This window comes from Alosa pseudoharengus, unplaced genomic scaffold (assembly GCF_046254945.1).
Source record: "Alosa pseudoharengus isolate Yale_2024_CS ecotype anadromous, Long Island Sound unplaced genomic scaffold, YU_APseudo_1.1 YU_APseudo_1.1_scf_6, whole genome shotgun sequence".
Classification (NCBI taxonomy): domain Eukaryota; kingdom Metazoa; phylum Chordata; class Actinopteri; order Clupeiformes; family Clupeidae; genus Alosa; species Alosa pseudoharengus.
Genome location: NW_027468848.1, coordinates 21,271,664 through 21,298,606, shown reverse-complemented (window position 1 = coordinate 21,298,606; position 26,943 = coordinate 21,271,664). Strand labels below are relative to the sequence as shown.

The 26,943-nt window shown below is 40.7% G+C and overlaps 1 protein-coding gene across 1 annotated transcript; it reads right to left on the bottom strand.

Annotated features, from left to right (window-relative positions):
* Window positions 1-505: 505 nt before the first annotated feature.
* On the bottom strand, window positions 506-26,920 carry LOC143105887 (H-2 class II histocompatibility antigen, A-Q alpha chain-like). Its single transcript, XM_076270023.1, has 5 exons — window positions 26,805-26,920; window positions 5,207-5,473; window positions 4,798-5,079; window positions 1,556-1,686; window positions 506-1,464 (listed from the first exon to the last, which is right to left on the bottom strand). The coding sequence occupies exons 1-5, from the start codon at window positions 26,854-26,856 to the stop codon at window positions 1,444-1,446; spliced, it is 753 nt and encodes a 250-aa protein (XP_076126138.1). The 5' UTR covers window positions 26,857-26,920; the 3' UTR covers window positions 506-1,443.
* Window positions 26,921-26,943: the final 23 nt, after the last annotated feature.

Here is a 26,943-nt window from a genome sequence, read left to right as displayed (position 1 = left end):
ATTGACAAAAGCATTCGGCTGTAACAGCCAATCGAAATATGCGGCGAAGCCGCCAAACAGGAAGTGAGCTCATATCTCAGCAACCCATTCACCTATCATAACCAAACTTAGTACATGGACTCAGGACCCAATCAGGGGGACGCTCAAGAAATCTGGTGACCTTTGACCTGTAGGGGGTGCTGCAATTAGCAATATTGCATTTAGATGTGTAGTTGCTGATGTGTTTTATCAATCTTTTATTTTTTGATGTGAAACTGATGACAACATGTTCCATCGAGTTAATTCTAATGCGTGCGTACAAGAGCAGGGCAGGGCAGGACGGGGTGGGACGGGCTGGGGTGATTAGGTGGGGGGGGATGGCTGGCGGAGGCGGTGGCGGTGGCAATACTCAGCCCTGTTTCAGCCCTGTTGATCCCGGGTGTCTGCTGAGTTCTATCTTGTCACCGTGGCTACTCCGGCCTATACTGCTTGGCCCCCTCATTGCTGCTTGCAGCTATATTTCTAATTATGTTTCCCATTGTAATCATGTAATTTGTAATGTTTTGCGTGGATTTGCGCCGATGCGCGTTTGTGGATGAGAGAAGCATGGTCCGTTGTGCACCCGCCCATATCACTGTTGATAATGCATTTTAGGTAGTGTACGATAGCGATTTTTAGACAAAACGCCAGACCCCGTTAATTGCCACAGTCCTTGGCGCGTTGCTGAAAAAAAGAGACGTTCAAGATAAGAATAAACGTTGCGCTGGGATAATAATCCACTTTCCGCCAGGCGCCAGGTCGGAAACTAGGGCCCAGAATGGAATTCTGACCAGAACGTGGGTCAAAACAAATCGGGCGAATTTGTGTCTTTAGAATAATCAATGTACTGAGAATATCCTCGTCTGTGTGCTAATCCACACATGATTGCATGTTGTCTGTATTAGAAAAATAAATTTGACATCTATTTAATTTGGTGGATAGTAACATATTCCCTGGCACAAAATTGGAGCCCATAGTCTTACAAGTACATTAGCAAGATGTATTTTTTTAAGATTTTAATCTGTAAAAGAACCAATAATGTATGGCATTAAATCAAAATTATGTAGGAATTGTACCACTAGGGATATAGGGAGAAAGGTATTTCTGGCATAGTACAGGACAGGACAGATCACCCTTGTTATCACGTATCATTGCAGAAGTTACTCCTTTTCAATGCTCAGGGCAGTGTGATGGGCTTCCATGAAAATCTGTGTTGGTGCTGTTGTTTCTGCATGAAAAATGGTCTTGTCTCCTTCCAATGTTGAGGGGGTTCCATTAAAAAATATTAGAAATGTGACAAGGAATAAACCCCTGTTCTTGCATAATGGGCCTTTCTTGTGAGAATAAATTGTTTAACAATAAAAGGTTGGGCCATGCAAAAGAAAAGATTCTGGACGCATTCTGGATGCTGGACGTTAACAGACTTCAGCCCCCGAGATTTATTGTCTGAAATGAAAGAAAATAAAATAAATGACACACACCTACAATTACATTAAAGAGCATTTGGGTTAACATGCTGCTTTAGATATGGTCATACCTCTGGCCTTGTGTTGCACTGGTTTCCCTTGACAAGGAAGAATGTTCCGGTAGCCACTCCCAGCAACCCCAGAGTTAGACCCACCCCACAGAACACTGATGGACCAAGACTGGGCTCAGATACTTCAACATCTGAGGAGGACACACACACACACAAACACACACACACACACACACACACACAGGGATCAGACACCTCAACATCTGAGGAAGATACATCTGTAGGCTGACCAGATGTCCCGAAAAAAAATTGAGACAATCCTGAAACCCAAGCACTTGTCCCGAATCCCGCCCTAATTGTCCCGAAAATTATACTAGAGCAAAGTCTCGAGTTGATATTGTCTGATTGAACATTAAAAACTGTTCATGGTGGTTGAGTCGTCCTGTAGCCAGCTCCCGTCGGCTGTTCATTTGCTGCAGCAGTTCCTATGTGTAAAATAAAAATAATAATAATAATAATTGCGTAGCCTACTGGCATGAATTGATAATGCGCATTGATAACTAGAAATGCAATTCCAAGGAATTACCAGTGCATGAAAATGCAAAAGTTGTGATGTAAAATATCATGTATAGTTAAAATAGATAATACAGAGATGGTTACTACGGTGATGCTAGGATATATATTGTGGTTGCATAGCTTAATAAAAGTTGATAGTTTAAAAGTAGACCGTTTAAAAGTTAAACGTATAGTTTAAAAGTTGTTGATAGACAGCTAGTTTAATATATAGATAGTTTACAAGTAGACTGTTTGAAAGTTGAATGTAGATAGTTGGAAAGTTGTTGATAGACGGCTAGTTTAATAGATAGATAGTTTAATGATAGTTTAAAAATAGACCGTTTAAAAGTTGAATGTAAATAGTTTAAAAGTTGTTGACAGACTGAAAGTTTAATGAATGTTGCTATTCAAATACTTTAATGGCTGTGTATAGGTAGATATTTGATGATAACTGAAAGTTGGAATGGCTCTAATGTTTGCTAGCAGTTATGCTAACAATTTTAACTATGCTAACCATGTGACTTAGCTAATCATTTTTAGCAGTTATGCTAACAATGCTAACTATGTTAACCATGTTACTTAGCTAACTTAGCTAATCATTTTTAGCAGTTTTGCTAGAAATGCTAACTATGCTAACCATGCTAACTAGCTACGGTGGGTAGGGGTCATAGTTGATTACAAGTAACAGTTACAATGGCTGAACAGTTAAAAAGTTCAGTAGTTTAAAGGGTTAAATTGTTAACAGTGAAATATTGTAGTGAGGACTTTTATTTTGAAACAGTTTTTGGCAGAGGAAGCAGTTGAACAGGATGTGTAGTCTTAATAGCAGCCAGTTTGTATGCTTAAAGCCTGAGACTGGCAGTTGATCCAGGTGGCCTGACCACCTGGCATAGGATTCTAATTGCTTAACGGCTCTATTGTGATGTCATCAGCCCAATGTTAAGTCTATGGGGAAATTGTGAGTAGTTTTTAATTACAGTGCATGAAAATGCACTGTACTGTTCTTCCTAGGCTTCTTCTTCTTCTTCTTCTTCTTCTTCTTCTAACGCAGTTAATGCAGCTTCAACCGTTTAACGTAGAAACTTCATTCAAACTGCGTTGCGTAGGTCTTACTTAGGACATGTGGGCTTTGTATTTTTCATCTTTGTAACTTTTATACTTTTTTAAACTATTAATTAAAACTGTTCAAAATTTCCCCATAGACTTAACATGGGCTGATGACATCACAATAGAGCCGTTAAGCAATTAGAATCCTATGGCAGGTGTTCGGGCCACCTGGATCTCAACTGCCAGTCTCAGGCTTTAAGCATACAAACTGGCCCTATTAAGAATACACATCCTGTCCAACTGCTTCCTCTGCCAAAAACTGTTTCAAAATAAAAGTCCTCACTACAATATTACTTGTCATCAACTATGACTCTTACCCACTGTAGCTAGTTAGCATGGTTAGCATAGTTAACATGCTAGTTAGCATTTTTAACAAAACTGTTAAAAATGATTAGCTAAGTTAACTAAGTAACATGGTTAGCATAGTTAGCATGCTAGCATGTTAGCATACTAGTTAGCATTTTTAGCAAAACTACTAAAAATGATTAGCTAAGTTAACTAAGTAACATGGTTAGCATAGTTAGCATGCTACCATGTTACATGCTAGGTAGCATTTTTAGCAAAACTACTAAAAATGATTAGCTAAGTTAGCTAAGTAACATGGTTAGCATAGTTAGCATGCTAGCATGCTAGTTAGCATAACTACTAAAAATTATTAGCTAGGTTAGCTAAGTCACATGGTTAACATAATTAGCATTTTAACATTGTTAGCATGCTAGTTAGCATAGTAACTTGGTTAACATTATTATCTTTGATAACATAGTTAGCATAACTGCTAGCAAACATTAGAGCCATTCCAACTGTCAGTTATCGTCAACTATCTACCTAAATAATTTAACCATTTAAACTATCCACCTATTTAACTGTTCAGTCATTCCAACTATATTAAACCTCATCTACTTAGCAACCAGTATAGTTTGTTTTTACTCTGTATGATATTTTACATCATATTTTTTGCATTTTCATGCACTGTATTTCCTTCAGGAAATGCTTTTCTAGTTAATAGTTTAAAAAGTATAAAAGTAACAAAGATGAAAAATACAAAGCCCTGGTGTCACAAGTAAGACCTACGTAACAAAGTTTGAATGAAGTTTCTACGTTAAACGGTTGAAGCTGCATTAACTGCGTTAGAAGGAAGAATAAGAAGAAGCCTAGGAAGAAGTACAGTGCATTTTCATGCACTGTAATAACCTAATTTTCATTCATTCAGCCACGAGAAGAAGTGATTGGTCGCATGCATAAAATGACTTATGTTGCTGATGTCGGGGTTACGCAAAGCTACAATAACATAATCATTGTGTTTTCTTAATGACCGACAGTTTAGTTTATAAATAAAACTTAACTTAGGCAAAGAGTTGGCCTATTAGCGTTACAATGTTATGGTATTACGGAAAGGCCTGATTTACAGGCACTGTTGAAGCGCATTCATTGTGTTTGTTTTTCATAATGACGTTTGAGTTCATGATTTTAATGATTTTTTTGTTGTTGAGTGTTTACTGGTCTACTTAATAACAGACAGTTGAATTTCTGAATAAAAATAATTTTGGTGCAGCGTTTTGAAATCCGGTCAACCTAAACAAATGTTAATAAAACATCATAGTATTGAAATTAATGAATGAATGGGATTCAAGTCAGCTCACCCCAGTATCTTGTCAAGGGTTCATCCAGTGCCTCGTGCTCCACAGTGCAGGTGTACATGTCATCCTCCTGAGGAGTGAACTGCATGCTGGAGAACATTCTGAAGTAGCCATTTTCATTTAAGTAGTACCGACTCAGACTCACACCACTAGTCACGTTCTTTATGTTCTTGGTCCACCTCACTGTGACTCGAGGTGGGTAGAATCCAGTCACGAGGCAGATGAGAGTGTTGTCAGATCCCAGCTGAACATCATTTTTTGAGTAGACAGCACTTATTGGGGCTTCTGAAATGTATTCGTTTTAGGGTTAATAATTATAGATTGTTTTATCATAAATTGCTATTTATGTCAGATTTTGTTCGGTGTACACCCTTGGTCTACTAGTTGAGTTTCAGGATCACACACATCTTACCTTGAGCAGGTGATGGATAATTAAAAGTCTTTTTCATGTAATTCATGTCAGATTTAAAATTGATCATTTGACGGTAAGCGAGTTCATATATTGGTTCAAAGTATTTCTCCAAGTCAATTTGGGGTTCAAAAGGTGCTGGCAGTGTGCAGACAAGGTCCTTCCTTTGGAAATCCACATACCCCAGCTCATCCTCACCAAACATTATTGAAAACTCCTCTTGATCATCTGTATCACTGCAGATTCTAATGACGCTAAGATCAAACGTATCTGAAAGAGAATGCCAGGTAAAACATATTACTATAGCTCTCGTTGCCTAAAGGTAAGCCTATAGTTATGTACAACTATTAGGGAACCTTTTGGGAACATTCCCTGAAGGATTAATTAAGGTCAAATTTTTGTATAATCAGTGGAGTAGATCTGTCATCGTGTCATATGGAGCTGATTATGCCTAACATGCCTGTGTGTGTGTGTGACAGAGAGAGATAGAGACTCGTCGTGGGGGTTGCCCCTACAACTCTAAACTTTTAGCTCGCCCCAGGTTTCAACCAAAGATAGGCTAGCTGTGGTGGATCCACCAGAGCTGGGAACATTGGTTGTGTAACAAAAATATGAACACCTTACAATGGTTAAGATGATAAGAATTAAGCAGTCAACTTGAATGCAACAGTATTTAACAAATTTGTGCAGCGTGCTAATAATGCTAACCGGGTTTACAGTAATTTAGTAATTTGTTGTTGCTAAATTGTTGTTGGAATTTAGCAACAACAGTCCTTGCTTGCAGGATTGTGAATGTTTGGATTATGTGCGTGCTAAGGTAGCCTACTTCCAGGGCTAGCCCGGTCCCACCATGATTATTTATACATATGCTGAGGCACGCGACATAGAGGATATAAGCGCACATTTATCATCCATTTCGGGAAAGCAATGTTTCACTAATATTACATGATTTTAACTGTAAGCCGTAACACCTGCAAACTATAACTTTATGGCAAGCTAAAATAACACTTTAAGTTGGAGACCGAGTCTACTCATACTGTAGCATTATTTGAAACCAAAGGCTAATACACACACACACACACTAGGGTGACCACCTCCAAAGAAACCGAGGACGAGGTTGTGCACAAAACTCTATAGGCTACTAGCCTGGGTGTTCCCATAATAGGCTACTATTATTATGCATGTTTTAAGTCTGACTGAATAAAATGAGTCCTAATTATTTCCTATGTTGACCATTTACACGAGTTTAGCCTACAATCTCCCCAGATACTATTAAGTGAAGATACACACATCCCAAAACATTTTCATTGTTACGGGCTATCATAATTTCTATGTCATTAGTGTCTTTCTGAGTGTGTGCGTGTGTAGCCTACGTGTGTGTACCTGCCTGTATGCGCACAGAAATGTGATAGGTTTGCTTGTTGTACTGCGTCAAGATTGACAACAATTTCGACCAATCATGACTGACTTCAGATCTCAAAAAGAGATCTGAAGAGTGTTCTGAAGCCAACCACTCGTTGATTTGTTGTGGATAACTTATTTTATTTTTTCTCCTCTCCGCGTCGACGACAACCGAATAGCGCAACGTAGATGGCTTCTTTGCTACTGATGCATGTTGCAAAGAAACGCTCAAATGCATGTCAATTGAAAGCGGAGGAGCAAGTGGTCACAGAGCCCTCCACACACACACAACTAGTCTGGTCAGTTTGGGGCAAAAATGGGGTCAAGGCTGCAAATTATGATTAACATTTGAGCCAATGTTTTTCTGTTCATTTAGGGCCAAATAAAGAAAAAAATGCAAGGAGCCCAAAAAATTAGGTGGGGGAAGGCCCTGAAACGGCCATGCCCACTTTTTAGACCTGGAATTTTCTATCTCGGCTCCTGAAGGTCGCAGAGAGTTGGTCTTCAGCTTAAAAGATGCGGAAATGTCACATTTATATTAGTGTTATTAAGAAACATAGGCCCTAAAACCTTTAATTTCTGAGATATTTGTGAAAAACCTTTTATCACTGAATCAATCAGCGCCCAAGCCACCTTTTTCTGTAAATCTGCTCATGAAAGCAATGCAGTTTGTTTGGGCAAAAGCTCTAAATCTACTCATGGGGCCTACTAGTGCTTAAGTTGATTAAGGCTCTTTGTTAGAAGATGAGGCCCCCAACAACCTTCTAAGAAAACAATGTAAACAAAGTGAAAGTCCAAAAATGATAGGTTTTTGTAAGGTGACAGCAGTTATCACACGTGATGAAGACCATGGAGTGCCTGGTCTTGTGCATACTAAGGCCCCAGGTACGCCATGCACTAGACCCGCTACAGTTTGCATACTAGGAGAAAGTGGGCGTGGACGATGCCATCACATATCTCCTACACAGGACGCATTCTCACCTGGACAAGGGGAAAAGTGCTGTGAGAATCATGTTCTTTGACGTTTCTAGTGCTTTTAACACCATCCAACCCCTCAGACTGGGTGACAATCTCCTGCAGATGGGTGGGGATGCTCAACTAGTATCCTGGATTGACATACTACCTGACAGAGCGGCCACAGTTCGTCAGACCGTCAGACACACCGGAGCTCCACAGGGAACTGAGCTCTCTCCAGTCCTGTTCACCCTGTACACGTCAGACTTCTGCTACAACACTGAGTCATGCCACATGCAGAAGTTTTTGGACAATACTGCAATTGTGGGGTGTATCAGGGATGGGCAAGAGGAGGAATACAGGAGCCTGGTGGAGGAATGGTGCAAACTCAACCACCTACAACTCAACACTGCTAAGACCAAGGAGATGGTGGTGGATTTCTGGAGGTCTAAGCCTGCTCTGCTGCCAGTCACCATTGAGGGGGTCAATGTGGAGGTGGTAAACACTTACAAATATCTACACCTGGACAATGAACTGGACTGGTCATTCAACACTGAAGCACTCTACAGGAAAGGGCAGAGCAAGCTGCACTTCCTGAGGAGGCTGCGGTCCTTCAATGTCTGCAGCAAGCTCCTCCTCTGGATGTCTTACCAGTCTGACTCTGTTGTTGCCATTGCCTCTGCTATGCTGTTGTATGGGGAGGAAGCACTAAGAAGAGGGATGCTGGGCGACAAGACAGGCTGGTAAGGAAAGCTGGCTCTGTTGTGGGAGCTGAACTGGAGTGCATCACTTCAATATCAGACAAAAGGACCCTGAACAAACTAATCAACATCTTAGACAATGACTGTCATCCACTCCACAGCACTATCATGAAGCAGAAGAGCTTGACCAGTTGGAGACTACGCTCACTGGCATGCACAACTGACAGACTGAGGAAGTAATTTGTCCCCAGGGACATACTACTCTTCAATGCTTCACGAAAGGGAAGTGAAGAGATCGACTTCTCTGCTTAGTCTATCTGCCTCTCCACCCTCTTCTACACTTTTATGACCTCCTATAACAATGTTGTGTACGGACTGTCCACTCACCCACAATGTTACTGCTTACACTGTCTACACTGTTTACAGGCTATACTAGCCCACATGCACAACCACTCCCTCCACTGTGGACTGTGGTCTAACTTCATACTTGACCAATGGCTGATATCCTATCACTTCAAACCTATCCTTGCACTGCTGCTATAATTCTTATATTACTATGCTTATATTTATCTCTTATATTGTCCATATTTAATGCTGGTCTCTTGACTCTAGACTATCACTTCACTGTTGGACTTATTTGCACTATCACCATGACACACACCTCATAGAGCACCTTACCACTGAAACACAGGGTCAGTCCCTGCCCTGTTACGCAAGATATTCATGCTTATACATCCTTCGTACATTCACGTGGATCCTTGATTTAGGGGCAGCCGTGGCCTACTGGTTAGCACCTCGGACCTGTCACCGGAGGGTTGCCGGTTCGAACCCCGACCAGTAGGCACGGCTGAAGTGCCCTTGAGCAAGGCACCTAACCCCTCACTGCTCCCCGAACGCCGCTGTTGATGCAGGCAGCTCACCTCACTGTGTGCTGTGTGTGTTTCACTAATTCACGGATTGGGATAAATGCAGAGACCAAATTTCCCTCACGGGATCAAAAGAGTATATATACTATACTATGCTATTCTTGATTTAGTATCTTTTATTGTCCTTATTAGTGGAGTTGTTATTTTATCATCCTGTTTATGTTGTAGTGTATGTTGTGATGTCTTAAGTAGGGACCTTGAATTTCCCCTTAGGGGATCAATAACGTATATCTATCAATCTATCTGTTATGTACCTTCCTCCAAGTTCCTGTGGTGGATTTAAAAATGAAAACGTTGCACACATTTACATGACATTTTTCATGTCAAGCACATGCCAGTTCAGTCATATGGAGATCATCAAATCAGGGAACAGCAGAACTTTGGGGGCCTCAGCAGAACACTGATTTTTTAGTACACAAGTTAAACACAAATATAGTCTGATAAACAATACAATACAGTTGTTTCGAACGAAAATTCAACAGTAGAGGCCAACTACATTTCTTCTATCCCAGATTCATCTGATCCATCCAAGTTAGTTTGATAACTATATTCCATAGATTTAGGTGGTTCTCAAAGCTAAAATACAGATTTTTGCGACAGTTCTTATTAATTTTTTGCATCGATATTTAAAATAAATTAAGGTCATTTAGGGAGTTTGGTGGTTCATAACATTGATATAAGATGAGATTCATACCTAATAAAAACTTAATATGATTCTCTACAACCTTCAGGAGCTGATACATGAAAAATGGCCTGTGCACCATGCAAAAACTAGTTTTTCGTGAATATCTCAAAAAGTAAAGGTTTTACGGCTTATGCTTGTTCATAACACTAATATAAACGTGGTGTTTCTGCATCTTTTAAGCCCAAAACCAACTCTATGTGACCTTCAGGAGCCGAGATACAGAATTCTGGTTCTAAAAAGTGGGCGTGGCCGTTTCAGGGCCTTCCCCCACCTAATTTTTTGGGCTCCTTGCATTTTTTTGTTTATTAGGCCCTAAATTAACAGAAAAACATTGGCTCAAATGTTAATCATTTTTTGCAGCCATTTGCCCTAAACTGACCAGACTAAACAGGCCTCCCTGCATGAAACGTCCCTCTTCATTCTGCTAACATTTACAGTAGCTATTCTGACCTCTTCCTCAATACGTCTCTCTCCTCCTCCGTAACGTCTCTCTCCTCCTCCTCCGAATCCTCCTGTACTTTGCCTTCCTCTGTGTTACTACACTGCACATCAAAGCTGTGTTCCACTCCTTCAGCCTGTGCACTCGATGTCGACAGCCCTGCACCCGCTGTAACAGTCGACCTTGGGGTGAACATTTCTGTGATTTTGAGACATTTTGCTGCGTCCACTTGTAGGCTTTTTAGCCTTTTGTCTCGCAGCTTCTGTGCGCCCCCCTTGCGCTTTTGTGGTTTATTAGGCCTACTATCCATTTTCACAATTTCACTGACGTAAACTCACTTCTCTCCGTGGTCAGACAGCTCAAATGGCAAAATTTGATACCCCTGGGAGGGGAGGGCTGAGAGATGTCGTTTGACTAGCCCAATTTCCGTCAAGACCGATGGGCCGTAGCCTAGAAATCTAGACGCACCCTAGCGGCGGCAAATTAATTTGCTCAGCCTGTACGTCTAGTATCAAACCATAGGGATTTCTATTGGCTGACGCCGTGGACGTCATCCAATCACAGCGCTCTATTTTGTTTGAGAGTCTTAAGGCGGGCTTAACAGGATAAAGACAGTCCTGCGACGGTGAACAACAAGGAAGGTGGCTATGTCAAACGAAGAGCGGTTGTATGAATCGGCGTTGGCGTCAACTTTGGAGGAGTTGGACTTGTGCTTTTCTTTGAAAGTTGAGTGTCACACAATGACACAAGTCATTCCTTTCGAAGAAGGATGTATTAGCCGTTTTGCCGACCGGATACGGATATGGTCGTAGCGCTGGCCTATTGCATGCCTAGGCAGTTTGAAAGACAATTCTCTGCCCGCCCCTTGGATTAAGCGAGGTGAATGGTTCGATTCCAGACTATACATTTCAATGATATAGGATGGCCTGCCAGGCTAGATGGGCCGCGTTTCGTGTCTCAAATACCGTCGCGGTGGATATTGTTGGGGGCCAAGCAGAAAAGCTGCGAAGGCACCCATTGTGTTTCTACGTATTCTTATTGGGGGCCAAGCAGCGAAGTTGCTAAGGCACCCATTGTGTTTGTTAGTTTTCTTATTGGGGGCCAAGCAGCGAAGCTGCGAAGGCACCCATTGTGTTTGTTAGTTTTCTTATTATTGGGGGCCAAGCAGCGAAGCTGCGCGGCAACCCATAGTGTTTGTACCTTTTCTTATTATAATTATTTTTCAGTGGATGTCTATGGCAGCCCATAGAACCATACAGTAAAAAGTTGTGAAATTTGGCACATTGATTCCATACACTCCCATAATCCATCTATCTATAAAGCAAGAAGCGTCTGTGTGTCTGTGTGTTTGTGTGTCTGTGGCACGCATATCTCGCTGACCGCAGACTGACCTAAGATTTCGTATGTGGCTCGAGCGTGGCACAAAGGTGTGCACTCTCGATTTTGAAGATGTTTGAATGCATATTTCAAAATATGCTTATTTACGTAGGACGTTTATCGCTGCACTGCACTGTTTCCAAGGGGACCAGTTTCAGCGGAGCTCCACCCCATGGATCGTGTAGGCAGAGAATGTCTAATAAGGGGAGAACCGCCACTCTCGGGAAACTTCCGGTTTCTGAACTGGTTGCAGTTCCTGTTCTGGTTCCACATGAGGGCGCTCACGAATAAGTGCAGAATGAATGGAGGTCTATGGAGCTGTACCCCTCAAATCCACTTTTCTCGGGATATAATTTTTTGGCCAGAAATTGGAATGTTGCATGCGAAAGAGGGGGCAGAGAAAATATACACCGCTGAGTATTATATTTTTTGAGTCACTTATTTGTTCTAAAAAGCCTTTCAAATGCGTCAATGACGTCATTCATTAGCAGCAAGCTAGTGAGTTGTGGGCAACAACGACCCAACCTGTAAGAAATCGAAAGGAAATAAGTACTCGTTCATTCAACTTTTGACCTATAATCCATATTGATCTTGCAGAAACCACAATCCAATCTTCGATTTGTCAACGACAACCAGGTGAAAGGGACACATTTAGCCGTCTAGCTCCATAGACCCCCATTGTTTTTGCACTTATTCGTGATCGCCCCTAGCGGAACTGCAGCAGATTGCAGTTACAATGGAGTTAATAGGGAGTGATCCGGCTCTCCGTAAACGGGCTCTGGTGTAGGCCTACTGACAGTTCAGGGTTCCCGCGGATCCTTAAAAAGTCTTAAATACAACTTTCGGTTTTTAAGGCCTTAAAAGTCTTAATTTTTTAATGCCTTAAAAGTCTTAAATTGTCAGAGATGTCTTGAATTTTCGAAAGGGAGGTATTAAATTTGCGTATGGGACCGCCAGCGAGTGAGGGAGTGCAAGAGAGCGAGTGAAATGTCTCCATCCATCCGAACGCAATTTTATACAGTAAGTGACTATATAAGGCTACGGGAGGAAGTGTAGTGGTTGCAGAGTGAAGATGTTTTTCACGGGTGTGGTTAAAGGTGTGAAAACGGTAATAATATGTAGGCTACAAATATGCCTGACGTTTTCGTGGTGTAGCCGAGGCCTGAGATACGCAGGTAGCCTAAGTGAGCGGTAGAATGAGCGTGAGAAAGTTGATAAGCCAGTTAGCGATAAGGTGGCCATACGTTCAATATTTAGGCCGGACATATGGATTTTAAAAGCCCTGTCCGGCGTCCGGCACAGCCTCAAGCCGGACGCTCATTTGTCCTCCTTTTTGGAGTTGCGCTTGGCATCTAGAATCTTTGCTCGGATGCAGCATGGTTTCACAAACTATGGAAGACTGCTGGTCAAATTATGCGCAGTGCTTCTGTCACTCGTCTGATAATTTGCTGCGCAATTTATGAAGGAACCACTGACTGACTTGCATTTTCGCAATCAGAAGTCGAAACTGGCTATATAAAAAAACAAACGTGCGTTCATAATACGTGCGTGCTTGAGATGAAACTAGCAGTTTTCAGCAGGATCCGAGGAGGACCTGTCTCTTAATTAATTTAAAACAAAACAATGGTTGCACAATGTTTCAGTCAAGCTTTGGTTTGTTTAGGTACAACTGGTATGCAAAATGTAAAGTAGTGGATTAACTTTAATTTGCTGTGATGTGTATGGGACATATGATTTATATGCACATAGTAAATTATACAAAGTAGGTCTATTAAAATATTTAAATAGCTTAGTCTAACTTTGAAAAAAAATTGAATGGAATCCAGTCCAGTGCACATGTCTTTGGCAAGTAATCTAGGCTACTACAGATACAGATGAAGAACAGTCAGTCTCAGCCAGTAAGCACAACCAGATATGTACAGCCAGCTTCAAAAGCAAGCAGCCCAGACCCTAAAATTGGGCATTTATAGCTGTGAAGGTAATTCACACAATTGTTTTTCTTTTGCCAAAATATATTTCGTAACTTCTGTAGACATCCAAAATTGGGTGGGGGTTAAAATTAGTAGGAAAAAAAAACTGTTGCATAAAACAATTTTAAGTTGTCGTATATATCTTTTTGCCGTGGTATAGTCTTAATTTTTACATTTAGATGTCTTGAAAAGGTCTTAAAAGTCTTTCAATTTGCACTTGGAAAATGTGCAGATATCCTGCAGTTGCTAGGTCCAGAGAACGGGCTCTGCTAGGTCTCACTTTGATGATACAGTCGCAATTTAAAAAACGGATTACTCGGGAACTGCTTGTGGGTTAAGATGCAAGATGATTATCATGTCTGACCTCAACAATAAAGACTCCCTGTATGTTGTTTGCTTGCATAAAATGATTACGCGGATTTTGCAACTACACGCCAACAAACACGGGCATGTAGTGACCACTCAAAATAAAAGTGCAATAAACTGACGTTTCGAATAGCATTAGGAAGTTATTCAGTACGCTATACACACTTAACTCAAAACAGTTGTTAGGCTTATGTCATTCTGATCTGTAGAAATGTCACATGCAGCCATGCCTAAATTTATTACACTTGTATTGTATTAGAGGCCACATTAATTATAGGCTAATATATAATATTCAGTTTTCATTATTGAATGCTTAGATGGAATGATGTTTCCCTATCATCCTATTTTTAAAGCAGGCATACCTGTGGGCATGTAATTGAGCTATACGGGTTTTCTTCAGGAATGGCATGTTTGAACGGGCACTAGTTTCACCAAATTTCAAGTCTGAACCCCAGGCAGTCTAGTGCCACCAATGGGTCAAAGTTGGTGTTGCAACTATGCACTTAACTTTTGAACCGTATGTCCAATTTTGAACATCGATATATAGTTGGAACCCCTGGATCGACCTGAGTTAAGTGACTCCTATTACGTTACTTTCCGCCATATTGGACCTCCGCCATATCGGATTTCATCAAAAACACTTAAAAGTCACAAACTTTATCCAATTTTCACGAAACTTGGCACAGATGATCTTCAGACCATGTCTCATAACTACATTGCTTTTGACACCCTTACTCAAAACTGGTCACCAGTCACGACCAATCAAATTTGGCGGCAAAGCCACCAAACAGGAAGTGAACTCAGATCTCGGCAAGGCTTTCACGTATCAAAACCAAACTCGGTACATGGGCTCAGGACCCAATTAGGAGGAGGCTCAATAAATTTGATGACTTTTGACCTACAGGTGGTGCTATAACTAACAAAACTAAGTTTTGGCCTGTATGGGGTGATGTGTTTGAAATTAAAACATATTAGTGATCTCTGTTAATACTTTGGGAGGTCCTTAGGCTAACACATAATCAACTTTTGATGTTAACATAATTGTTTGGACCGCCATATTGGATTTAATCAAAAACACTTAAAAGTTTTCACAGGTCACAAATTTCATCCAATTGTCACAAAACTTGGCACAGATGATCTTCAGACCATGCCTCACAAACGCTTTGCTTTTTGAACCTTTATTCAAAACAGGTCGGCCGTGACGACCAATCGGAATTGACGGCAAAGCCGCCAAACAGGAAGTGAACTGTTATCTCAGCCAAGCTTTCACGTATCAAACCAAACTTGGTACATGGGCTCAGGACCCAATTAGGAGAAGGCTCAATAAATTTGGTGACTTTTGACCACTATGGGGGCGCTATAATCACAGGAAGTAGGCTCATATCTCAGCAACACTTTCACATGTCAAAACCAAACTTGATGTATGGACTTGGGACCCCATCCTGAGGACACACAATCAATTTGGTGACCTTCGACCACTAGGGGGCGCTAGAGTTACAGGAAGTTAGCTCCTATCTCAGCAACGCTTTCACGTATCAAAACCAAACTTGGTACATGGACTTGGGACCCCATCCTGAGGACACACAATACATTTGGTGTACTTTGACCACTAGGGGCGCTATAATTATCAACACTTTCTTGTAGTGACACCAAACTTGATTTTGGTTCATATCATCAATCTTTGGTTCAGGTGTTTGTGCAACTGGACCCTGAAGATCTAACAAAAATCTGAGTAGTCCTACGTAGGAATTAGGAAAGTATCAAAATTACCTTGTTTGCTTCTTTTGGCCATTTCAGCTCAGCACAAGGAAAAAATGCATTGCTTCTTCTGTACCGACAACATGCATGGTCGTCAATTCACTGTGAGTCCTGTATATTGTAGCAACGAGCACAAAGCTGTGCTGTGGTGAATCGTTTATTTTTCATGTGTGTATGCCTCTATGTGATTGAATTATTATTTGATGCAAATAATTCTAGCTGGCTCAGCCAATGTTTATCAGATGGCGGCTTAATTAGGCCTACAAAATGATTGGCTGGCTGCAGCTGAAATTATAAATGGCACAAATGGTGGCGCCTGGCGGCAGCTTCGGGGTCTAACATGGCTAATGCAATGTACATACTGGTTTCAAAACAATTTCTCAGATAGATTTCAATGTGTTAAATCAGGTAATGTACAGTCTGACTTTCTACAAATAAGAAAGGGTGTCCCTCAAGGCTCTGTTTTAGGTCTGGTCCTTTTTACCATTTACATTAAGGAAATAGCTTCCTCTCTGAAAAACTGTCATGTCCATCTCTATGCCGATGATACCATAATATACTGTATTGCTGACTCTATCAAACTTGCCATGACAAATCTGCAACAATCCTTTACTGCCCTACATGAAGCCCTGACTGATCTTAAATTGTTTTTAAATGTGGACAAAACTAAATTTATATTGTTCTCTTGAGCCAGAAGCACTGACCCAAATGACCTGTGTCTTCTTACTCTTAAAGGTCATGATATTGAACAGGTCTCTGAATATAAGTATCTGGGAATCTGGCTTGATGAAAAACTAAAGTTCTCTTTCCATATAAACTATCTTACCAAAAAGCTGAGGCAAAAGATTGGTCTTCTGTACAGAAACAAATCAAGCCTCCCCATGTCTTGCAGAAAAATGATTGTTGAAGCCGTTTTTATGCTTATGTTGGATTATGGGGATGTAATCTATAGGAATGCTACCCCATCCTCCCTTAAAGCTCTAGACACAGTCTATCACTCTGCTATCAGGTTTGTGACAGGTACCACATTTAATACACACCACTGTATCTTATATGACAGTATTGGTTGGGCATCCCTAACAGAAAGACGGACTAGACACTGGATACTGTTAATTTACAAATCCCTTATTGGAGAACTTCCACCTTACATATATTCTCTGTTAAGCTGGCACTCAGGTCCTCATTTTACTCGCACAAATAACTATCTTCAGCTTAAAGTTCCCAGTGTTCGTTCTGAGTTGGGAAAGTCAGCTTTTTGTTTTGATGCCCCCACCACTTGGAACTCAATTCAACGCACATTTAAACTAAATCATTTAGTTTCTTATGGTCAATTCAAATCATTAGTAACAAACCTCCCTGTCCCAGTCTGTAACTGTTTTACCTGATTGTCTGTATTGTATTTTTATCTATTCTTATTTATTTTATCTATTTTTATGGCTGTGATCTCAGTGGTTGCTGTTATTTTATTATTGTTTCATGTTGTATCTCGGCTACATTGAAAATGAGGGCTGCCCTCAATTGTACACCCGAGAAGGAAAATAAAGGTTTGAAATGAAATGAAATGAAATGAAATGAAACATACAAAAGTTGTTTGTCTTTGGGAGCCCCACACATCTACCAAATTTGGTGTGTGTGGATGAAACTATATATAGACCACAAAACTCAATGACATAAGGGGGTGCTATGAAGTCTGTGGGCCACACCCAGGGCCAAAGCCTCTGTATCAGAGTAGCAAGTGCTACGACTGACGTGTGTACCAAATTTCCTGCGTTTCGACCACGGGAACCGCTTCAAAAAAGGCAATATCATGTCCTAAAACAATTGAATAATAATAATAATAATAAGAATCCTTTAAAAAAAAAAAAATAGGGCTTCGCACTTTGGTGCGCAAGGCCATCTCTTCACCGTCGGTGCTCAGGCCCTAACAAATGAACTATACTTTTTCTGTAGAATGACCCAAACGCTTAGCTAGCAGCGGTCATAAAAAAATAGCTTATTCTTATTGTCTAGTAACCTGGGGCCGTATTCACAAAGCATTTTATCTTACCACTAGGAGTACTAAAAAAATTTTTAGCTAAGAGTTTTCTCTTAAAAGTTATTCACAAAGCCTTTCAGACCTAGGCTACTCTTAAGGGGCTATCACATTGTACTTTGACCGCGGCACGCGCAAGAGCGGCAAAGGGGCTTTGCTCAGCGCAGCGGCAGACCAGTTTTTGCGCTTGCAAGCCTTTGACTATAATGCATTTCATAGCGCATGCCGCGTGTAATGTGACAGGAAAAATGTCAACTCCTAAACTAAGAGTGAGCCTTCGTTGCTATGTGTGACGTCATTACTCATGCACGAGCTTGATTGAAGTGACCACCTTGATTGACTGATGATTATAACGCGGGAATGATGCCAAAAACCTCCCCTACGACGATGAGTGACAGGTGACAGGTATTTTCTGGTGAGAATGTGTGCGCTACACAAGTACCACAAAGGATAGAAGATGGTGAATAAATCTCTCAGTGCGCCCATTTCACTCGCGAGTAAAAATGATGCCGTGCGAGTGCAAAAAAATATTTAGGCGCACTGGTGCGAATGACTTCTAACCATGTCAATGTTTGTCTACAAAATACACCGCAACATCGAGAAACATTACTGGTGCAAACCATAGAATCACGTCGCGAATGCAGCACAAAAACTACACCTCCCATCAACGTTAGCAGTTTCGCGTTGTGACTCGCTAGTAGTCGCTTCTATCAAATCCAAGAGCGCGCAGAAAAAGCGGAAAGACTAGCCAGCCAATATGCAAAGATTGAAGAAATTAGTTCTTCTATCCACCGAATTCATTGGATATAGGAGGAACAGGATGAGATTCTGAGAATGCAGTGAGAGAAGGAAAGGTAACCTAACATGCCTTTTAGCCCAGTTGACGTATTGGCTGCAATATGCAAAATATAGCTGTAGCGGCACAAAAGTAGGCTAGCCTACTCCCATTTTATTCAAAGGTAGAACGCTACTGACAACTCCAGGCTTCCACGCATGCTTGTTTGTTTACACCGAATACAAGCTGAAGTGCAAAACGATAGTAGGCCTAACGTTTGCCTACTGCTCCCATCAATGCAGATATTTCAAATAAAAACTAAAAGTATAAAACATATATCCTTGATTAGCCTATGTTGGGTTTTGTGGAAGAGAAAATTGACTGTTTTAGTAGTATTAGGCAGTATGCAGTCAGATAGGTGACCATGGGCATTTGGGCACATTTGGATTAGCTATAGATGGATTCACTAATAAATAAATTAGCCTACATTTGGAAGGATACTTGAAATACAGGCTAAATGCAAATATGGCAATGTATTATATTATTTTACATTAACAAAATGTAGGAAAATAGAACAGACTGAAAATAAAGTAGCCACTGATCTTTAAAATCCTGTTTCCTGTAGCCTAAATGTTGTCAGTCATTCTTAATATCCGCAATTGGTGCACTGGCATATTTAACTGTTAGCTGCAGTATAATGTTAGATTATGTGTAAGTTAAGTAGCCTACAGAACTGACTGTGGGCCCAAATTTTTGTCTGTGCTCCTAAATTTTTTAACTTGGGCGCACAAGTGCTTCTGAAATTTTTTTTTAGTGTAGAGCCCTGTATGAATAAAGAGTAAGACAAAGAAAATAACAAGAATTATAAAATACACTACGGATTGATGCAGTGTCTTTGCAATATGTTTTAAATGAATCTGAGAGGAGAAACAATTTAATTTGATTTAGGCTACAGTAAGACGTTCTATCTATGCAATGTGCAATTATAGTTTTGGTTGTTGGTGGCATTATTGCATCCCTTAATTAGGCTACAATGCACAATTCTTCCCTCTCAATTGACTGCTCCTGTAACCGCATGTTCATTTCAAAACATCACGACGACGGCAATTTCAACAGTAACAAACGACAGTTGACAGTTTCATGTAGCCAGTGTTGTAATGTAACGGAGTACAAATCACTTATCTGTACTTTACTTCGCTATTTAAATTTATGTCAACTTCCACTTTTACTCCACTACATTTCCTAGATAAAATGTATACTTTTACTCCGTTATATTTCCACTAAGCATCTTCGTTACTCGTTACTAAAACATAAAATTAGAAAAAATGTGTGCGACTGCAATAAGGGAGGTTTGGCGAATCACTGCTCCTAGATTGCATTACGCACGCTCCGCACGCTGCGCGCTCTATTTCAGCTCTTGTTTGTTGCTAAAGGAGGAGGACGTACAACTGAAACCGCCATGGAAGCACGAGCACCTACTGGAGGACCTCCCGTTATCATAGATGACCACCCCGACAATAGTGGTGAACTCGGTGAACAGGGTAGTGGTGAATATAACGTCATACACCCGTGGCCGTATTTGCAAGAAATGTTTCTGTACATCGGCTACCTGCCCTAGCGGCCTGTGAAAGGCTATTTATCCATAGCATCGCAGGAGTTGTCTTCAGTCCAAGAAGAGTAAGACTGAATCAGGCCCGGGGTGGGTAATCGGGAGAATTCCTGGTGGGCCGCTTCACTTTTGGCCCGGTAGAGGAAACAAATATTGACATTTGTCACGTTAGTCTATCTTTTTTGAAAGTAGGACACGTTCCGCATTCTGTACATGAGACCAATGCAATGCCTGCATGGGTTGTAGCCTACGTGAGGGAGTTCTCCCCTCCCAAAAAGAGTTGGTTGGGTCCATATAGCCCGTCTTTTCCAAAACGTTTTCTCAGATACGATAGCCAAGCCGGCCCTACAGTTAACACAAGCGTCAGGAAAGATGGAGGGTAGAAAGAGGCCAGGAGAGACTGAGCAGCAGATCAACCAGTCGACCACTGAAAATGATGAGCCCGAAATTAGTGATGAGGAGGCCATGACTACAGGAACAAGTAGAGAGGATAAATTAAAGTTGTTTAATGTAAGAAAGAGCAATTACCCTACATGATAAACCTATATGCCTTGTTTGCTCAGAAGAGGGTGTAGTAAAGGAGTAGGCTAAATCACCAAACAACAATAGCCTACCCATGCAAAAAACATGTAGCCTAAACATTAGTTCAATATGCCTCTTTGTGGAAGCATGGGATAGGCTACATTTCAAAGGCGTTCTTTCTTTCTTTCTGTTTTGGTAACTTGTGGAATAGTGGAATATTTTTTGTTAACTTCTCAGTTGAAGTGAATTATTATATAACCTTTACACATTTGTTGAACCATGGTACTAATAAAAACTACAGGATCTTGGATCGGTCTTGGGCCTGAAACTCGCGGGCACTGAATTCTGGCAACTTTGACAACCAGCTTCTTTTGAAGATGAACAGACACCTTTTCAGTTTCAACTAATGACTGGCATATTAGTAGCTGCTGGACATAGGTGGCCTGTGTGTGTGTGTGTGTGTGAGTGACGGTGACCTGGGGCAGGGGCGCCTGCAGGAATTAATGCTATGGTACGCACACCCATCCCCCCCCCCCCCCCCGCAAAAAAAAAATTCACTCGTGAACAATATTTGTCCGTTTTAGGTCCGTGCATTGGTCAGCAAAAAAGTAGCCTACATAGCATAACAACATCCACATGCAACAATACAACGACAATGTCTACAATGACCTATTAATTTGGACAACTTGATACAGCCCTATACAGGCTAAAGTTACCTTTAGTTTTGTTCTAGCGTAACGTGACGTCTATGGGGCGCCAAATGTAACATGCCTTATTTCGTGGACAGAATGACTTTCGTGTGACGAAATACATATATTCATTACGAAACCATGTTACATCGTAACGCCTTTTGTCCACGGAATGCACAAATTGGTTTGCATTGTGTCCACGAAACACTGAAGAGAGCACATCATTTCGTGGACGAAATTGACTGGTGGCCTTTTCCTTTCGTGGACATAATGCTGAATGCAGTATTCACTGTCGTAGACGAAATGTTTGGTCAAAAGTAATTCTGTCTACGTAAATACGGAATGCACCTACACGCATCATTCTGTGCATCCTATTTCAATTTCGTCCACAGAAGTATTGTGTTGTGTTACAGAAGGCATTCCGTCCACGCAATAGTAACTTAACAACTTACGAAATGCATTCAGTGACATATGCTTTCATTCTGTGGATGAAATGCATAATAGAATCACGTACATTCGTGAGTCAGCAGTTTACGAAATGACTTATGTGTCACGATAATTTCATTACGTGGACGAAATGCATAACAGAATCACAAAATCAGTTTTGTGACCTGATGCAATACATTTCGTGAGTCAGCAGTTTACGGAATTAATTATGTGTCACGGTCATTTCATTATGTGGACGAAATGCATAACAGAATCACGAAATCAGTTTTGTGACCTGCTGCAATACATTTCGTGAGTCAGCAGTTTACAGAATGAATTATGTGTCACGATAATTTCATTACGTGGACGAAATGCATAACAGAATCACGAAATCAGTTTTGTGACCTGCTACAATACATTTCGTTAGTCAGCAGTTTACGAAATGAATTATGTGTCAGGATAATTTCATTACGTGGACGAAATGCATAACAGAATCACGGAATCAGCTTTGTGACCTGCTACAATTCATTTCGTGAGTCAGCAGTTTACGGAATTAATTATGTGTCACGATAATTTTATTACGTGGACGAAATGCATAAGAGAATCACGAAATCAGTTTTGTAACCTGCTAAAATAAATTTCGTGAGTCAGCAGTTTGCGGAATGAATTAGCCAGTGGGTCCCATTTAGAAGTGGCACTCTAAATGGGCCTAGGTCCGCGAAAAGCTTTCTCTGAATTATCTATGGTCTATGATCTTCAAAGTATGAGCCTCTTCTACGAGTATATTGCTGGTCCACTGGACCACGATTTTAGGCTAGATTAGGTCTATGCCCGGTGCTTCTGTCTGTTAGGCCTACTTCTTAATTCATTAAATATAGAGGCATAACATTAGCCTAGGTGGTAGTGGTAGGCTGTGAGTGCTCATTCAAAGTCTATGCGTGTCTGTGCAAGTTGTAACAAATTGCCCTTATTCAAAAGAACTGATTGCCACTACGCATTTAAGGTTACGGGCGGATCTAACAAGCAGGAAATCATTCTAGCTCAATGCAGACGAAGACCTCAGTTTATCTTAACTTAAACTGGCAAAAGGCCTTGTCTTCCTCTTAATAAGAGTGTATATTAAAGAAAAAACTATCTTACAGAAAGAAACCCAAACATATGAGATTGATTCACTTTGTATTGTAATGAACGAACTCGCGGCCACTCGGCGCGCAACTGAAGGCCCGACACACAATTAACAACAAAGTTTCACAATGCAAGAACAAATACCCCCCAAAGTTCAGTGCCCAATAGTCCCGACATCAAGCAGATGATTCAATCAGTCCAAAACACAAACGTGATCCCCGGAATAAGAGTCGTTGCGCTTACAGTCTGTTGAGAAGTCGTTCCCTAATACGGTTGCGAAACGCAATCTCACCAAAACACGCACGTTAGGAAAAATTGCTGTAATCCAATGACTTTGGGAAAAAATGAGTGATCGCAGATAGCGAGAAAAAGTCACGGTTCAGCATGCAAGGCCTCTAACGCGCGCTACTCCATACACCAGCGTCTTCGCACAGGTAACTCTCGGGGGCGAGCGCTCTCCCCGCGCCTCCATTTAAACAAAGTGCAATGAAAGTCACTCCTACCCAAAACGCGCGTTCAACGGTCAGCTGACATCAAATTTACATACATGGCATATTAAACAGAGAGAAAATACTACAGACGCCTCTGCGTAGTATACTACAGAGAGAAAATACTAATACATTTTCATACAAACAACCATGTAAAAAGGTGATTTTGGCAAACTTTACAAAGTGAAACGGACAAACTCGTGGGTAGGCTAAGCAACGATATTTAAAACAATCAAGAAGTGGATTCCTGTAATGTTCATGAAAACAGTATAGCGATTGGATAGCCTAATAAATCGCGACTTGTTGTAGGCCTAACAGTAGGCCTAGATTATCTCGTCTCGCTGGAGTGCGTGCATAATAGGCGTAATGCCTACTTGCCCGTCCAAATAAAGGGCTTTCCTTTGTTTCACGGAGCTCTGACTAACGGGAGGCGCGATTGAAGTGGCCACTTCTAAATGGTAGCCTAGGCTACCCACTGATTAATTCATTCCGCAAACTCACGAAATGTATTGTAGCAGGTCACAAAACTGATTTCGTGATTATGTTATGCATTTCGTCCACGTAATGGAATTACATGTATTGTGACACATAATTCATTTCGTAAACTGCTGACTCACGAAATAGCAGGTCACAAAACTGATTTCGTGATTCTGTTATGCATTTCGTCCAAGTAATGAAATTATCGTGACACATAATTCATTCTGTAAACTGCTGACTCACGCAATGTATTGCAGCAGGTCACAAAACTGATTTCGTGATTCTGTTATGCATTTCGTCCACGTAATGAAATTATCGTGACACATAATTCATTCTGTAAACTGCTGACTCACGAAATGTATTGCAGCAGGTCACAAAACTGATTTCGTGATTCTGTTATGCATTTCGTCCACGTAATGAAATGACAGTGACACATAATTAATTCCGTAAACTGCTGACTCACGAAATGTATTGTACGTGATTCTATTATGCATTTCGTCCACAGAATGAAAGCATATGTCACTGAATGCATTTCGTAAGTTGTTAAGTTACTATTGCGTGGACGGAATGCCTTCTGTAACACAACACAATTGAAATTGAAAAAAAAATTGAAACGAAATTGAAATAGGATGCACAGAATGATGCGTGTAGGTGCATTCCGTATTTACGTAGACAAAATTACTTTTGACCAAACATTTCGTCTACGACAGTGAATACTGCATTCAGCATTATGTCCACGAAAGGAAAAGGCCACCAGTCAATTTCGTCCACGAAATGATGTGCTCTCTTCAGTGTTTCGTGGACACAATGCAAACCAATTTGTGCATTCCGTGGACAAAAGGCGTTACGATGTAACATGGTTTCGTAATGAATATATATTTCGTCACACGAAAGTCATTCTGTCCACGAAATAAGGCATGTTACATTTGGCGCCCCATAGACGTCTGGGCCCACTTCCCCGATAACGACGGAGACACGCTCTTAAGAGGGTTTTCTACGATTCATCTTACGATCGTTCGTTTGGTTTTTCCGACTGTTTCCCGAACATGCTCGTAGCGTGAACGCGCGTGCACTGCTCTTAAGATGCTCTTAAGGGGAGCTGTCCACGTTAATAGTTCTGAAATATCCTCTGATTTGACGGTGATGTCAGGTGACTGCACGTCACAGCTATATGCCTACCATTTAAACTTCGGATCTACACATTAATTCACATCAATTCGAAAATAGAAACACTTTAACATCTGCATGTAAGCATCCCAAGTAGGTTATATACCACACAGAGACATAAATAATTGTAATTATTTTAAGATTAGATTGTTGCACCATGCAATAATTTTTCGCGGTGCCACTTAAGAACACGTTTGAAGATAAGAAAAAAGTCGAGTAAGAAAGAGAGGAAATGTGTAGGCTTAGATTTTGATGCAGTAGGCTACAGAATAAACCACATGTTGCTTTCTCTGCTTTTTACCTCATAGGCCTAATAAAATATTCACTTAGCAAAGATAATGTCAAACTATTCTGGCAACGTCTCGTTTCATAACTTGATTGCATTTTTGTCCGCTTTTCATCACATTATTATGACCATTAAATGTAGGCTATTTTGCACGCTAAAATCTGATTCATCACAGGTAAACACAATAAAGAATGGGAACGTAAATTGGATTATGTATTCTAAATTGTAATTCCTCTGTATGTCCTGTTGGTGACCTCAGTGAGAAGTAGCCTAGGCCTACTGTTAAGACGCTCTTAGCCGGTAACGAGTACTCTGGAGCACTCGTAGATCTACGAGTGTTTTCACGATGCTCTTAAGCTACGATGGTTTTGGGAAACAGTCGGCAAATCTTAAGATGTTCGTAAGAGGGACTTTACGACGCTCTTAGGCTTAAGATGCTTTCGGGGAAGTGGGCCCTGGCTTTAGTGCAGTCTAACGTTCTGACAAGCACACCAATTGCCTACCTTGTTCTTGCCCATCTGGAATAACTCCTTAAAACTCCTAGCTTTGCTGCCTCCATCCTTTCTGTTTTCGTTGTTTAAACTTGTGATATCCATGATGAGTATTGAGTTAGTGAATTAGCTCAACATTGTGTGCTGATAACCATATATAGATAGCCGAGTAAAAGAAAACAACAAGTAGCCTATTGCGTGTCAGCGTGCGTATTCTCTCTCCTGCTCAAACAAAATGCGTGCACGTTAATTTTGATAACGTGTTCACTAACTTTACGTATTAGAAAATGGTAAATAGCCTAAAGGCATGCAGCTAAAGGGATACTGTGCATAGTTGGGAAAGTATGGTAGGCCAATTTGGTGTGGATACACACACACAAGGGATATGTTCTGTTGTTGAGTATAGTTTGATGGTATGCACAGTGCGTACGGACGTACACCTGCAGGCGAGCCTGACCTGGGGAGTAAGCCCTAGAAATGCTCATGCCACATGACCAAAATGTTCTCCCTACAAGCAGGTAATTTTTTTTTGTGAAAGAAATAAGTTATTTATTTTTCATTTCAGAGAATTGTGCCTAAAAAGTCCTAGAAAAGAATGTGATTTTGATTTGATGAGTGAGATTAAGAAGATATGGGAACCCTAAATATATTCTTTATGCTTTACTATAAGAAAGCCAAAATAAAGTTTCCAATAAAAGTTCAAAATAAAACCGTTTGCTTTTTACTTTTACTTCAAATACTTAAGTACATTAAATATCAGAAAATTATCAGATACTTTAAGACTTTTACTTAAGTAATATTCTAAAAGGCAACTTTCACTTCTACCAAAGTCTTTTTCTACGATACTTGTACTTTTACTCAAGTATTGCTTTCTAGTACTTTATACAACACTGCATGTAGCCTATAATTAATTTACATATTTTTTAATTATACTTACACTCTGTGCTAAAGTGCAGGAGAAGACCGAAAAGGATGATAACTGGTTTCATTTTGAGGATGAAACAGAGTGAAGAAACAAAGCTAAAAACTGCACTGAGTGATCTTACAGTGCTAGTAAATCCACACTGACCAACAGG

Bases quoted from the DNA above. Each gene is read 5' to 3' on its own strand.
- LOC143105887 (XM_076270023.1), bottom strand. From the start codon at position 26,856: ATGAAACCAGTTATCATCCTTTTCGGTCTTCTCCTGCACTTTAGCACA. The intron at 5,474-26,804 runs GTAAGTATAATT...ATTCTCTTTCAG, and splicing joins CCTGCACTTTAGCACAGAGT to ATACGTTTGATCTTAGCGTC. The intron at 5,080-5,206 runs GTAAGATGTGTG...AATACATTTCAG, and splicing joins TTATCCATCACCTGCTCAAG to AAGCCCCAATAAGTGCTGTC.